This window comes from Papaver somniferum, chromosome 9 (assembly GCF_003573695.1).
Source record: "Papaver somniferum cultivar HN1 chromosome 9, ASM357369v1, whole genome shotgun sequence".
Classification (NCBI taxonomy): Eukaryota; Viridiplantae; Streptophyta; class Magnoliopsida; order Ranunculales; family Papaveraceae; genus Papaver; species Papaver somniferum.
Genome location: NC_039366.1, coordinates 27,127,162 through 27,143,192, shown reverse-complemented (window position 1 = coordinate 27,143,192; position 16,031 = coordinate 27,127,162). Strand labels below are relative to the sequence as shown.

The 16,031-nt window shown below is 36.0% G+C and overlaps 1 protein-coding gene and 1 long non-coding RNA gene across 3 annotated transcripts; one reads left to right on the top strand and one right to left on the bottom strand.

The window, feature by feature from the left end:
* Positions 1 to 2,787: 2,787 nt before the first annotated feature.
* On the bottom strand, positions 2,788 to 9,405 carry LOC113313863 (importin subunit alpha-9-like). Of its 2 annotated transcripts, XR_003342082.1 has the most exons (12): positions 9,221 to 9,405; positions 8,854 to 9,085; positions 7,613 to 7,766; positions 7,217 to 7,319; positions 6,140 to 6,324; positions 5,786 to 5,865; positions 5,449 to 5,599; positions 4,973 to 5,051; positions 4,825 to 4,883; positions 4,436 to 4,741; positions 3,768 to 4,019; positions 2,788 to 3,065 (listed from the first exon to the last, which is right to left on the bottom strand). XR_003342082.1 is itself a non-coding variant. In XM_026562647.1 (11 exons), exons 1-11 carry the CDS (start codon positions 9,270 to 9,272, stop codon positions 3,855 to 3,857), a joined length of 1,566 nt encoding a protein of 521 aa, XP_026418432.1. In that variant the 5' UTR covers positions 9,273 to 9,405; the 3' UTR covers positions 3,593 to 3,854. The 2 variants fall into 2 exon arrangements, 1 of the variants encoding a protein (XP_026418432.1); XM_026562647.1 differs by lacking the exon at positions 2,788 to 3,065 and having other exon boundaries at positions 3,593 to 4,019.
* On the top strand, positions 3,204 to 4,327 carry LOC113313864. The gene is made up of 2 exons (XR_003342083.1): positions 3,204 to 3,526; positions 3,725 to 4,327. It is a non-coding gene; the product is annotated as an uncharacterized LOC113313864 (long non-coding RNA).
* Positions 9,406 to 16,031: the final 6,626 nt, after the last annotated feature.

Here is a 16,031-nt window from a genome sequence, read left to right as displayed (position 1 = left end):
AGTTAGCAAAGTAATGGATGGACGGTTAACCAAGTCTCCGCACGGCCTGGAACTGGTTTCACCACGATTTCCCACTTCCCCACTCTTTCACTCTAGAAACTGTCACACTTACAGGGATCAAGGTGTTTTACTATTATGACAATATAAATAAGTCTCTGAATCCATGATTGAAGGGCACATCAACATTCATCTACACAGAATTTTTCGAGCAATTACTCTCAAGAATGCATCAATCTAACAGAACTTATTCGAACTCATCAGTTCACAGAAATTGCAGAAACCTTCAACACATCCACAATCCTTGATCATCATTGATCCCACACAATTCTCAGCTTCCCTCCTACAGATCAACGATCTCCCTCTTTGCGACCGAATTGACTCTGGAACGACCATTGACTTGGTTTAGGCCGGAGTCCTACAGATTGATCTCTCGAATCTAAGCACTCCCTTTACAGTGCATTTGTGTGCGGTTGTACAGTTTGCTTGGTTGAGGAGTCTCGACAACACGCTCGTCTCTTCAATTCCCGGAAAAACCAACAAATCGTTTTTCCCCATCTACACCCGCAAACTCATATTTTACTATTTTTTTTTATCAAAAACACAATCATAATTTTTAGCTTAAGTGCACCTAAATTATTTTCACCGAAAATGATATATATCCCCCACTCCCTTTCCCCGCTTACGTGTCATGCATATATAGGTTAATCCAATAATAATGGGATCCATGCTAATCCCAATCCAGAAAATCAACGGCTAAGAACAATGTCACCTAATGAGGGAAGGGAGTGGGGAAAGTGAATGGAGGAAGTGCAGGAGGTTCGTATTTTCACAGAATAAAACATTGTAAAAACAAAAATCACAACATCTAGCAAGTAAATTTTTTTGGCACAGATGTTAATATCTAACATAAGATCCGATGGCTGAAATTGAAACGCCAAACAGAAAAAGTGAATTTCCCAACGCCAACCCATTTGGCGTCTCTTGGCTGATTCCAGATCACATTTAACGAACCATTAAACGCTCCGTGAGAGAGGAAATAGACCACAGTTTTTTTGGTGGAATCTCTTGAATGTGAACTGAAACACCATAAAAGTAAGCCTAAAGAGAGACCTCTAGCATCTAGCTCAATGATAATTGTCACATGAAAATCCAAAGTTCATCCCATTCAAAGATTTTAAATAACGTGTTGCTTCCTATAAAAATAGTACTCCCTCTGTTCTACAATAATAGACTGCTTCGGGTGCAATTAGTAAAGTAAAACATGATGATAAGATACAATCATTCTTTCACAGTAAAAAATGATGTCAGGAACCGGATACCTTAAAATGGGAAAGTAACCACTAGAAACTGAATGCGATTCCAAATTTTAAAGGACAATGAAAATTTAAAGGCCAGTGAAGAAAACGACCAAACAGGTAAAACTATTTTACAGCGGTTCCTTTTCTCCGTTTCTTTGATCTAGACTCTAAAGTGTCTCTGACTCAAAAAATAGTAGAACTTTTTTGGCTTTGCTACATACACAACCAAGTGTATGCATCGAGAGGATCCAACGGCAGAAAGGTCACCCCTCTCACACGGTGCATACACTTCGTTGATGTGTATAAATCATTTTCAGAACTTTTTTCACCGTCATACTTTACAGTTAAGAATCAAAAGGATCAAAACCGACATTTACAATACGACAAATATAGAAATAATAGAACACCGCACGTTTTATGCATTTGGACAAATAGTGTCCAAATGCAGTAACATTATGACCTCATAAACAATATATATTGTATGCGTCATTTTTAAGAGGCATCAAATACTTTTTCACGGCAAACAAGGCTGTCATCAGGCCTAAAAACATCGTCATTTGTTTTTAATCCATTATTAGATTCAGAATTATTTGATCATTAGTCTGATACAGTCAGCTAAGCACAAAAATACCATCAAACGAGATACATTTGCATGGCCAGTAAACTAAGATTTGTCTATAAATAGCAAGCTTGCTGTTTGCACATTCAGAATAACAGGTTATCTTACCATACACGGAAAAAAAGGAATGTCAAAGCCACATTTAGAGGCTCCTTTCTGGGCAGATGATACCGACAGCGAAATTCCAAAGACTAGAGATCCTGAATCTTGAAGGTTTGATCTGTAGGTATCATTCTGCCAGCAGAAAGAAACTCAATGTCCAATAACATACATGGAACGCGAAAACAGTAAGTGCGAATGTCTTTTATTTTCCTCATAAACTCCAGTTGTTAGCAAGAAGTGGTCACTCCAACCAGCAAGTGGTGGATGCGTTAAATTTGAAGTGAAAGGCAGTTTAACAGAGTCTCTGTCTACTGCAGCAAAATCCGTAAAATCTACTTCAAAGAAACTCTAAAATCCCACTTGTTTCTTTTTTTTTAATGCAGGGATCTTAGACTCTTAAGAAACCTGAGATCTGTTTCAACTCGGGATTGTAATCTTCACCATAATTCTTATGAACCAATACATCGGCCCTACAGACACACGTTTAAATAAGTTGTACTCCCTCCGTTACTTTTTAATAGGTCAGTTTCTATAAATAAATATTTCAGAAAAATAAGTCAGTTTCATGATTGGAAAAGTCAAATGTTACTTTAATTTTCTGGAACCACTTTTTTTTTAACTTCTCATGTGGACCATTAAACTTATTTCTTTGGCTGACAAGTGTCATGAAAACCATTTCACTTCACTTCTTTTATTGACAAGTGTCTAGAGAACCACTTTCAATGATTAGTTCTCTTAATTTTCTCAAAAAAAAAAAAAAAACTGGCCTATTAAAAAGTAACAGAGGGAGTAATAAAAGTGCCAATCATACCGTGTCCAGTGCAGCCTGCCTTGGATGTGATCTCTACCACAATTTGAACCATTAAATGCTTATTGTGTTTGAGTCTATCGATTTGTTCCCTACCACAATTTTATAAAGTAGATTGAAAACATATAAAATCCAAAGAGTAGCTATTATCATCGACGTCTTGAAAAATCCTTGGTCGTTGGATGATCCTCATGCCTCGTGGATAATAAATCTTGAAAGACATCTAACGCAGTCTTGACTGCACAAAACAAAACTGTCATCCTCAGGACAAAAACATCATTGTAAGTCCTTGACATTCATTATTGGTTCACTACCATTAAAAACTAATTTAGCTGGATACAGTCTGGATAAGGATAGATACTTTAGTAGACAAGATACATTAGTACCAAATAAACTGAAATTTCCTATAAATTGATGAGTTCCCATTCAAAAGTATTCCTCATTTTAGCATAGAAAGAGAAGCAGGAACATTACAGGCACATCAAGCATTTTAGCATAGAAAGAAGCAAAAACATTAAAGGCACATTGAGAGGCTCCTTCGCTGGAGAGATGCTACCAACAACCAAATTCCAATGACTAGATCCTGAATCTTGAAGGTTTGATCCGTTGGTATCATCTGCCAGCGGAAGGAACCTCAAATGTGCAGTGAAGATACATGGAATGCGAAAAGAGTAATTTTCAACCTAATCAAAGTATGGGGTGAGTGGGAATGTTTTTTCTTTTCTTTTATCGTTAACTACCAGTTGTTAGTTCTTTATTAGCAGGAAGTTGTCACTCCACCCAGCAAGTGAAGGTAGTTTAATAGTCTATATCTACTGCAGCAGAATTGATCAAGAAATCTACTTCCTCATAATGAACATGAATGGTTAACCCAAACTAGTTTTTTTCTTAACACAGTGATCAGCAGTAAAACTTTTAAGAAAGGAAGTAGATCGCATACATTTACGGCCAGAAGATGGATGCAGTGGAGGAACAACATGAAGGTAGATGTGTAAGAAGCCAGAGTTCTGAGATCCCAGACCTGCTTCTACTCCTCAACACCGTAATCTTCACCAAAGTACTTGTCAACTAATCCATTTGCCAAAACTCTGAGCTCCCCGTTCTCATGGAACTGAAATCTCTCCATAGCATCGATACCATCTTCCTTTTCGACAAGTCTTGGTCCCTCTCCATCTGGCATCCCCCTCATGACCTGCACAAATTATGCAAATATTTGCATGAAGCTTTAAAAAAATGTCCAATACAAACGATCGAAAGGAGTCAGGTGGTGCTTGAAATCCGTTCAATCCTTTTTGAATTAACACACACTCGATATGGATCCAAATTTTATCGTTGTAATATTAACATATCAATATTTCCCCTGTATATGATGCTACAATGTAAACACAGCTTCAATCAAATCAAAAGCTACAGACATCATATAGCGGAAGTACCAAATTCTTTTTCAAGATCTAACTTGATATTCTTAGTAATATATATCGATCAAGTATAATTAGTTAATTACCAAAAACAGGACTATGGTCCAGCAAAAATCTGTGCGTACTCCTAGCAAAGAAGGAACACATATAGAATGCACCGCAGAGACCAGATGAATATATTTGTGCTTACCAGCTCTAAGAACTGAAGGCCTAGTCTTGCAGCTTCAATATCAGCAGATCTGACCAAATTTACAAATCCTGGAACGCATCCTCTAGTAACTAGTGAGATCAAATGATCTAGGATAATGTTAGGCTGGCCATGTCCTTCAACCGGAGCGACACAAAGGTTACCAAGTGCATATGCTACCTCCTTCCTTATGTCAAATGGAGCAGCAGAAAGAAGATGTAGCAACAAAGGTGTTGCCTCGCTAGAGTATATCAACTGCTTGTGAGCAAGAGTACCTGCTGCTATGTTGGATAGAACCCAGGCTGCCTCCTACACCGTTAGCAAAAATACCGACTGGGAGGTGAGACAAAAATATTACTACAAGAGTTGTTAGTAAGGAAAATGTTACATACCTTTTCCAATACCCGATGCTCACATCTCAAGCACTTTACGAGCGCCAATATGACATTTTCTGGAAACTTCAAATGATTCAGCATCCTTGAATGTTAAGTGATAAAAGCTTTGGTTGCACACAGTAAAATCAGAAGGATATCAGCTAACCTGTAATATCATGTCCAGCAGTAAGTACATAAGTTTTGTGACTGTCACTGGCTATCAGATTACCCAAACTCCGTAGAACCTACACGGACAGAAAACTCTCAGCTTTATATATAGCACAAATGCACCAGAACCCAGAACGTCCCACAAACTACCTAAGGTTGATCACAACCAATTGTAAACGAAATTCAAAGTAAAATTACAGGCAGATATGGGAAAAGAAAAATATATTTGGCAGAGTTAGTTTTTAGTAAATTCAGTGCTGGGTATTGATGGGCAATTTTTGTGAACCACAAAGTAATGAAACTATTTTATGATGATCCAACGAGAATAAAAAAGAAAGAAAACCGAACTTTGATAAATATAAAAAGGATGATACTGGAGTTGCAATTGAAAAATGAAGATGAAGGAGGAGGCCATTTGACTGATAACTGAGTTCCAAGCAACAGATGAGGAAAAAACGAATTGACTGAAATTACCGGAATGAGCAGCTGTAAACTGTCCGACGTTGCCAATCTCCAAACAAGTATTTGAACAAGGTCACTCTTGATAAGCATGCTGGCAGCAAGATTTGATAGAGCTGAAAGGTAAACAACAACCCATGCTACTTCAGTGGCCAACTCCTCATCTCTGTTTAATCATCAGTAACTTAAACTAATCAATTATCTAGACATAACCCGATGACAAGAACTTTGAGAAAACATTCGATATCGCGTGTCATGGAATGCTTCATTTTGTTTCACAGTACTCATGGGTTTCTTTTAAGTTAGCAATTTAGCATCCAAAAGTTCAGGCAACAAGTAACCTTATACTTACGCTTTATTTAAATGCCGAACAATTGCATCCAGCATTCCATTGATTTTTATGAGTTCGGAGGCAGCTGTTGAATCAGGCCCCTACACAAAGTAGAAATCAAACTAATTCATCATTAAATCAGCTAAAACAGATGATTCCAATGAGATTCATAATGATATAAAAGAGTAGAAATCAAGAAGGCACATATACATATACTTCTTAGGTGATGAACATGATTACGTTTTGTCGCATGTATCAACCTGGTCATGTTTCATGTTAATAAACATCACTAAATCACCCTAACTTACCATTAATAAAGACAAATATCGCTGGTTATTAATCAATTAATTGTAAGTGTATGTGAAGAGTTAGAACCTTGATCAGGTTTGACAAGGCCCAAGCTGCTGTTCTTGCTGTTGACCCTTTATTTGACAGCATCATCCTTGCAAGAGGTGTTAAGGCTCCTTGTGACAGCAAGACATTCCTCAGCTCCTCTCCTTCACCAGCAACATTGCCAAGTGCCCATGCACACTGCTCGGCGACATGAATGGAACTCTTCTCTGTGTAAATTGTAAGCTGAAGACATTAATTACCCAAACAATTTACTAGTTGCCTAGTCTTATTCTCTCTGTCTTTGTTAAGAAATAGACCCTACAACAAACGATCCTAAAATTGGTCCCAAAAATAAGAATGAGAAAGAGAAAAAAAACGCCTCAAAATAACTATCATATTGACAGAGACAATTTTGTTTTTCATTTCAAAATGTTCACATTTATATTTTCCGATTTAGTCCATAAATAAAACGTAAAGCAAGAGTGTCAAGTTGATCACAAGTGCCACAGTTTCTACTTTCTAAGTTAGCTGAAATAGTAGGAATATCTTATTAATCAGGCTGACACTTCAGTTTTGGGTTGATATTGTAACTTGAGTCTTGAGACAGTTTGCACTACTGATGAAAACTATAAGAATGTGCGAGAGCATAGAGATGTGAAACTTTAGGGCATCTCCAATGCAAGGGGTCAAGGTCTTAAAAAAGCATGACATAAGACCTTTTTCACCAAATTTTAATCTCCAATGTAAGGGTCAAGGTCACTAAAAAGGATGACATGGCAAAGTGGGGGTCAAGGAGAAAGTCTAGATTACACTTTCTTCATGACCTTGGGTCTTAAGTCCACATCATCATTTGTTTCTAAATTTAAATAAAATTTGTTAGATAAGACCTCCGAGATTGGAGATGAACCTTAGGTGAAAAAATTTATCTTCAAACATTTTTTTGTCATTTAGCAATGACCCACTAATAAAAGGTGTTAATAAGACCTCCACCTTGACCCCAAGAGTTGGAGATGCTCTTATTGATTTTAAGTATATTTACGCTACGGCAGCATTCTAATAAGAGGCATTGAAGAACCATAAATATATTCAGAAAAAGAAAGTTGAAATGAAACCACTAACCCCCAAGATGAGCAATGAGCAAAGGTAAGGCAGGAAGTAAAGACTTTGTCTGTTCTGGCTCTCCTGCAGCAATATTTGTCAGACACCAGGCTGCCTCAAGCAACTGCACACATGAAACAAGAAAAAGGTTTGCCCTGTTCAGATTCTGCTTTGATCACTGATTATTCGTGGGCACACCTTCACACACATACAGATGCTAACTTCCTGCATCCTCTATCATCTGTTATATGTTTTCACTCAAGCTTATTATAGAATGAAGTAGCATAAGTTGACATCAAGATTTTATTTTATCAGGAAATGAAAATCATGTCAGAAGGTTGGTGAAAGAAAGATGGAAAAGCTTACTGGATATACTAGTAAGAACGGAATACATGAGTTTATAGTCAAACTCCTCACCTGTTCATCTGGTGATCCAAATGCAAGGCACTGCGCAAGAGCAGGTATTACTTCAGCTTTGAGAGCTGCTTCAACAGGAGGTATTTCAGACTTCGACAACAAGCGCCTTAGATCCCTAATTGCCTCCACCTTTTTTGTCTTGGAACCTGCCCCTCTATAAAGTTCGGAGTCATAAAATCTCGTAAGCTCGACGCAAATGTGAACTTGTTAGATACTAAGTTGTAACAGCCTAAAAATCTAGCTAGTTAATATCCTATAAAAACTGATATATTGGCAAAATATCGTACTGGTCTCTGGTTGGTATCAAACAAAAAGTTCATCCTCATCCTCCACTTACTAGCATTAAATCCGGGTTCTAATCCAAATATCTTTCATGGAAAGAAGTAAATACTCCAGAAAATTGTCATTTGAGAAGAATGAAAAGTGGGAAACCTGAATAATACTTACTAGTATTTATGCAATTTTATATCATCGGTCATATTTTTTATGTCCACAAAAAAGAACAGTACCTTTACATATATTACTAACTTCAACAACACTGACCTATATTGCCATATACCGGCCGATATTATTCTGATATTTTTTAAACATAGTATTTCGTTCCTTGGGCAATACATAATGTGGCCGATGCAAACACTACCTACTTAGTGAAAGACCAAAACGAAATAGAAGCATACATGTAATTGCGTAGAGAACCATTGCTATTGATGGGTCTTTCTCTTTGGAGCACGGCAATGAGAATATCATTCATATTCACGGGCATACTGTTTGAAGGAGCTATAAAAAGTATAAAACAAGTTGAACAACTAACTAGCTCTATGATATTCCTCTCTCTAATGTAATTACAACAACAACAAAAAAGAGAGTAAAGTAATTGCACAGTGATGCCTCACTCTCCCTCCTACCTTTGAGTCTGTATCAGCAATTGTTTTTATTTATTTCTGAATTTCTATATGCAAACGTAAAAGTTCTAAAGCTCATATCAGTAGTGATAACACATCCTATATCCAAACCTAACAAGTTTGCCTTAATATCGAATTTATAAGCATGGATCATCGCACAAAACTAAATTTGTTAGCATCAAACGCATTCCTTATTGGACCTGAATCTCTAATTTCTATAATCCAGCTGAGTTTGATAAATCTAGGTTAAATTCATGGCTGCTTACTCTTCATCTCAATGAGTAATAACATACCAACTAACAACGAATGAAAATCTAAAAATGAATTGGAAAAACATACTGTGAATTCAAAGCAGATTTGAGCAGTTCCACAGCTTGAGTAGTCTGTTCATCCAAAGCTGTTTGTTCTTCATCGATCATCATATCTTTATCACCATCTCCCAAATTATCAATATCATCATCATTAACAATTCCATCTCTACATAAACGTTTAGTTCGTACTAATGCTTCTCTTCTTTCTTTACTAACTGTAACTGCTTGTTGTCGTCTCCGATTTGCCGCAATATTCCCAACTAATCAAAATCCAAAAATAGATAAGCAAAAACCCCAAATTCAATAAAATCAAAATTCATATAAACCCTAAAAAACATGTTTGAGACATAATCATCGTCATCTAAAAACACTCAGAAATTGAATTCTAGACTTACCAGAAGACTTGATTGGACCTCTTCTTTGAGAATGTTCATTTTCATCCGCCATTTTTCAAAGCAGTAGAAAGCTCAATCACTTTTTTGAGGGTTTAGAGAGGGGAACTGATGAATCCAAGTTTGAGAATTAGAGAGAGCTAGAGAGAGAGTTGAGAGAAGAGATTGAGCATACACACAGAGTTCAGACAGACGCCCGCAAAACTGAGACACGCCGCTTTGGTCTTGTTTATTTACCCACTCACCCCAGTCAAGAGGTCTCGGTTCGTAAATTACCAAAAATTGACTTTTTTTTTTTTTTTTCTTCTAGAAATCATTTAGAGGTTTTATAACATGTTTGGTTATCAGAACTGGAACTCCAGAAGAGGAAGTCAGAAGCAAAAATATTTTGTGTCTAGAAGTGTTTTGTTTCTAGAAGTTATTTTGAATTTGTGTAACGGTGTATCTAAGCCAACTGTTGATTTTTTTGCTTCCAGAAATCAGAAAGCAAACTTCTAAATATGTTAATCAGAAAACGCATTTCCTTAACTTGGGACCATATTCGAAGAGGTTTTCTTCTTAGAATAAAATAAGGATTGTTGGTTGCTCATATCATAACTATTGATGCCAATGTAACAACGCAACCAAATTAGTTTCTCTTGATACGTCGCTCGCAAAAGAACTGGAAAAAGAAAAACATAACACAGGATTTTCATATTTAATATCTTGATTTACTCTCTTCGAAAATAAAAACATCAAATTATAAATTGGCGTCATTGAAGGAGATAAATGTGGGGAATTGCAACCTCTAAGGTAAGGAAATGGAAAAGAAGTGCATTGCTTCCATATGAACTTCCATAATATCCGGACATTAGGATTGGCGGATTTAGTATCGTCCAAACATGGTTTACTTCTTAAAATAATTTATCACTCTCGATGAATATGTATTTGTCAGCCCAGTGTTATTTGGTTGAATATCATGAATCCGACCAAATGTAGAGAACCACCATAGAAATTGTTTTTTACCCAAAGTAATGTCAAAATAATTTCCTACATTAAAAGGAGAACAGTATGGTAAGTATGAGATACGCGTGTTAACTTTTGGAGAAGACAAAAAGCAACCATTATGGTCATCTTGTATTTTTTCAGGATATTGGGACTTGTTGTCTTAATTGTGTTGGGTGGATACTGAGTATCCATAATAGGAAGTGGACTAGTCAATATTTTGACAAAGGCAAATGCTCAATATCCAGCTTCGGGATATTTTACACACACAAAAAAACGGCCTTTTCTTCCTCGTAACAACAACATAAGTCCCAAATCACATATCTCGAAATTCTATCATTCAGTGATTTAGGTCGAATTTCTCGACTTTTAAAAAAAGGGTATGTACTTCATTTAACGGTATTTTTATTGCAATCTTCGATTTCGAATTATATCCACAAACGAGCCAAAAGATAGTGATTTTCTTTTTCAAGGTTTAAAATTTAATTTCTTTTGATAAGCATGAAATTTATATTTGCCTTTACTGGATTGATGTTTGGATAATGAAGAGGGACAGGCAATTACATATATTGTTCCATCGATTTGTGAAGGGTATTTGTAGGATACGTCATCAACTAGTTTCTAAGGTAATGCCGACACAACAACTTTTTAATAAAATCCAAAGGGTTCCATGATGCATAAATGATGTTTGATTATTTAACCCCAAGGGAGGTGTTAGAGCACTGCTTGGTCGATTTCGCAAGCGTTGTTATTTCAAGTTTTTTTTGTCAAGTTTAGTTGCCAAAACTATAAGTCTTGATTTCTAGTCTACTTATAGCTAAGTCTCGGACTAGGATAGAAAGTGTAGTTGACCTCTAGACTCCACGAAGTTCATCATACAAAGACGAAGAACTACTCAATAAACTGGCGGAACTTCATCAACTAAAAGGTATGCGGAGACTTGAACTTATCTATCACTCAAAAGTCTATCAACTCTATCTCCTATCTTGAGAGAAAAGTCGTATTGCTATATAGACTTCGATTATACACATTTGCTATTTCGAGTCGAGTTTATCTCGCTTTTTTATTTCTCAAAATATGTGTTGGTAAGCTTTCGCTTTGGCAAAGTTCATCTTTACAAGTGACGAAAGTCATGTTGACTATTTCAATATCTTGAAAATCGCTTTGATGAAGAATAGTGCGTGAGTAACCTCTATTTAACATACTCTAAGAATGTTTCAATGATTTAAATGATAGTTTAGAATATATAACCTTGAATGGATATAAACATTATATGTGAACTCATACTTGTGTAAGTTCATAATCCTTGAACCAAAGTACGCGTACTTTGCTGTCCAGGATAACCGGAACTAAAGTCCGCGTACCTGTACCAAGGTAGTCAATATCGGTTGTAAATGACGATATTAAAGGTTTTTATAGGATATCAGAAAAAAAAAACTTTACGATATTGAAAATATTGACGATACGAAGGAGAAAGTTTAAAAACGCGTGTATCATCCTGTACGGACCATTATATCGATTTCACTTGTACACTGGTATTATAGCTTTCACTTGTACTCTGATATATCACTAATGTATTTTGTCTTTTGATTATGATTTCTTGAACCTTTAAGTTCAAGAAAGTAACTCCACTAATTTTGGTAATTTCGTATATGATTATGTTGGATGTAATAATGTGATGTTGATGGGCTAACAGACATGCAATGCTTGGTTTCGTTGTTAATAGTATAAGGCTCTAATCAACCACCTCTTATTTTGTAAAGTTGAAGTATGTTTACTACAATTATTATTTTCTATTATGGTTATATCAATATAATTTTTTGTTTGATAAATAATAAATATTAAAGAAATCATAATGATGTATCGCCTATAAAAACAAATATTATCATTTGTATAGGTGTATATGACCCGACCGATACAATACTGACACACGATATTAACTACCTTGACCTGTACGCGTACTGTCGGAGGTTCACATCCCGTGAATTTCTGCTGGAGTTTGTGAACTGCAAACAAACTTAATCCGGGTACTTAAGTATGCGTAACGGTATGCATACTTAAGTGGGTTATTTTCTAAAAACGGTTTATTCGTGAACTTAAACTTATATAAACTAAGGAATGTGTAAACCGTGACTATAAAGTTCATGAATTGATTCGAGTGAATCAAAATCATTTTTCTTCGATTGTGTCTAGTATAATTCTATGAGATCTAAGCAATTGAACAACTCTCTAACTAGTTCTTTTGAGTCATTTGAACTAGTTATGGTGAAGATGAATATGGTTGATATGAAAGTGCTCATATGGCTAACCATTTGGTTAACTACTGTTGAACCAACTAGGTGTACACGTTTAGGTACGGTTACACAAACCTAAATGAACGTGCATTTCATTTGTGTACAACAAGCTAAGTTCGATCAACGGTTGAAAGATATTAGCTTGAATCTAATCAGGTTTTCATCTAACGGTGAATATTGAATGCTTTGTTACCAAGGTAACTTAGATTGCAAACCCTAATTTGGAGACTATATAAAGGAGAAATATAGCAACTGGGAAACACTGGGAAACATAATCCGCACACCTCTTGTGTGATACTAGTTGTATTAGCTAAAGTCGATTCTCATTTAACCTTAGGTTTCTACCGAGACCCTGTAGGTTAACGACTTAATGACTTCACTGGGATTGTGAAGCCAGACCCAACTATTTTCTCTGTAGTTGCCTGATCTGATCTTGCTGTTTTTATCGTGATTGAGTGCAATCCTAAGATTGGCTTGAGATTAATTTATATGATAGGCAAGATAGAAAAGTAGTCACAAACATCTTCTTCTCATCGTTTGTGATTCCACAATATCTTGTTTCGCTAGTCGATTAAGATTATTGTGAGATGATTGATATTTCTAGGTTGTTTCTCAGGAATATAAGTCCGGGTTATCAATTGGTTCATGTTCACCTTGATTTATCAAAAGACGAAACAAAAACTCATAGGTATTTCTATGGTATCTATTCCTGTAGACTTTTCTGTGTGATACAGATTCATTTATTAAATTCTTCGACTTTGGGTCGTAGCAACCCTTAGTTGTGGGTGAGATCACCTAAGGGAATCAAGTGCGTAGTATCCTGCTGAGATCAGAGACGTAAGGAGCTCAACTGTAAGTTGGATCAATGTGAGATTGTTTGGGGTTCAACTACAGTCCAGACCGAAGTTAGTTTGTAGTAGGCTAGTGTCTGTAGCGGCTTAATACAGTGTATGTTCAATATGGACTAGGTCCCGGAGTTTTTCTGCATTTGCGGTTTCCTTATTGACAAAACTTATGATGTATGTGTTATTTCTTTTCCACATTATATTTTGTTATATAATTGAAATATCACAGGTTGTGTGTTGAATCGATCAATTGGTAAATCCAACCTTTGGTTGTTTATTGAAATTGATTGATCCTTGAACATTGGTCTTTGGTACCGTTCAAGTTGATTTCTCTTGTATTCAATTGGACTTGCAGATATCTATTTGCTTGAGTAAGTATTGAATCGAGAAATTGAGATATAACTCTTTGATATACTTTTCTTAAGATTGTGTCTGACTGTCTAGTTGATTCTCTTGAAAAGTATATTGGAGTTAGTCCATACAGATTGCTAAGCGAAATAATGGGTGAGGTTATTAGACCCCCGCTTTTTCAATTGGTATAAGAGTATGCAAACACCTTTAAAGACCTTATAAGTATGTGTTTGTAGCGATCTGACTTTATGGACAGTAATCTCTCTGATAACGCAACACCAGATCAGAGTTCCTCTGAGATGTTACATATTCCTGTGACATCTAAGAAACCTTCTGGTTCTGCCTCTGTGTCTGAATCTGCCTATAACTGGGAAAAGTGTCTTGATGAACAGTTGGATGAGCTTTCAGATGAGAGTGATTCAGAAGAATGACAAACTATTGATGAGGAAGTCTCTCAATATATCAAGCTCTTTGACCATGTTTTGAAAAAAATAAGTCAACAGATTGCTTGAGAAAATATGTGGCACCTCTCTGTCAAGAAAACAGAAAGATGATAAAGCTCTTTAAAGGTTATGATTGTGGATATAAACTTTTACAATATACTGTTAAAGATCGAGAAGAAGATTTACGCTCTAAAAAGTTCGAATGTGATAATCTCCTTCGAAATCTCTTTGTGTTGAAAGAAACACTTGCAGAATCTGAAGCAAGATATGACTCTTAACAAAAATGTTTTAACGACATAGAACTCAGTCTCCTCGCACGAGAAAAATCCTTGGAGACTGATCTCGATGCTGCTCTTAATAAGGTAAAATCACTGGAAGAGAATCTGAAAAGATTCAACTCTAGCTCTACAAAATTATCTTCTATGCTTGGAGCATGTAAAGAACGTGATACACGTGGTATGGGCTATAAGGGAATAGACGCTCCAAGTACTGGTAAGATTAATTTTGTTCATGCTAATGAGAACTCTTCATGTGAAAAAACTTTTCAAGCAGCCGACGGTCTTAGGAACAAGGATTGTACTCCTTCAAAATTTACTCGCATGAGAACAGTCAAGAACAAATCCTTTAACTTCTATTATTGCGTAAATAAAGGACATCTTGAAGGAAGATGTCGTTTTCGACTGAGGAATGAGAAACTTCACAACATTCTTGCATGGATGTCCAAAGAAGTAATTAAACCCGTCTCTCTTATTACTTGAGTAAAAGGCAGTGTCTGCAATCAAGAGAAATGTTGTGATGAGTCATTTCTAAACTATGATTTTGAGACAAAAAAATGCCTACAATTGTAGAAGGAAGAATGTCAGATGGACAACTGACTCTTTAAATTACTCCGAAAATAGAAAAAGGCTGAGGAGAAAGAAAGAAAATCCAAATTCCTTTTCCATCTATGAAAAAGATTGTGAACCAGTGGTGTCTGCTCCTGATTTCATTCATATCAATAATCTAGTCTCAGAGCTTAAGATAAGCATAAATAGACTTAAACGGAGCATCAAAAAGGCAAGAAAAGCAGCAGGTTCAGGTATTCCTTGTTCCCCTCTGATTAAAAGTCTTTCAACTAATTCTAGTGATTTTTATGAAAATCTTCATGAAGGAAAGAGAGAGGAAGTCAATACTATTGATGAGCAAAGTACTCATCAAAATACAACATAACTACTCAATGTAGCATCCTTCTTGTAATATGGAAGGATGCTCGTAATTCTCAAGCATCCTTTGTGTCTTGAGAAAGTAGTTGTTGTTATATTTTAAATGCTCTTATAAAACGATGATCTTAAAAACTGTTGAGCCTTGCTCCAGTACGTTACATGATGTAATGTTTTTTTTTTGATCCGTTTACTCTTGAAAATAATTCTTTGGTTGATTGTCTTGGTTTTGAACAATTCGCTTTGTTCCTTGAACAAAGAATGTCACCTTTTGTTTAGTATGGGTCCTTGAATTTTCAAGACTTCGTCTGAATGTGGCTCCACCACTCTCTTGGTCATGTACCAAGTTTGTAACCACTGTGCACGAACACCTAACTCGTACGGAACATATACAAGTTTCTCTAGGGTTTCATATGAAACACTCATGTATCTATATGTATCATGCTCCTTCTTGATACATACACGTTCCCATACATCAAAAAGGTTCACCTGAATTATGTGCACAATGGATGGATGCAATAAGGAAGAAAAAGTTGAAAAGGGAAAAACTATCGAGTTTCACGAGAACCCTGTTTTCATAACCTGCTTTCATGATATTGATCATGAGAACAAACTACCAGTTCATATGTCATCACAACTGGTAAGAAATCTTCTTCGAGACTTTGAGGTCGTATGTGAACAACTTGGAATTGCAACAA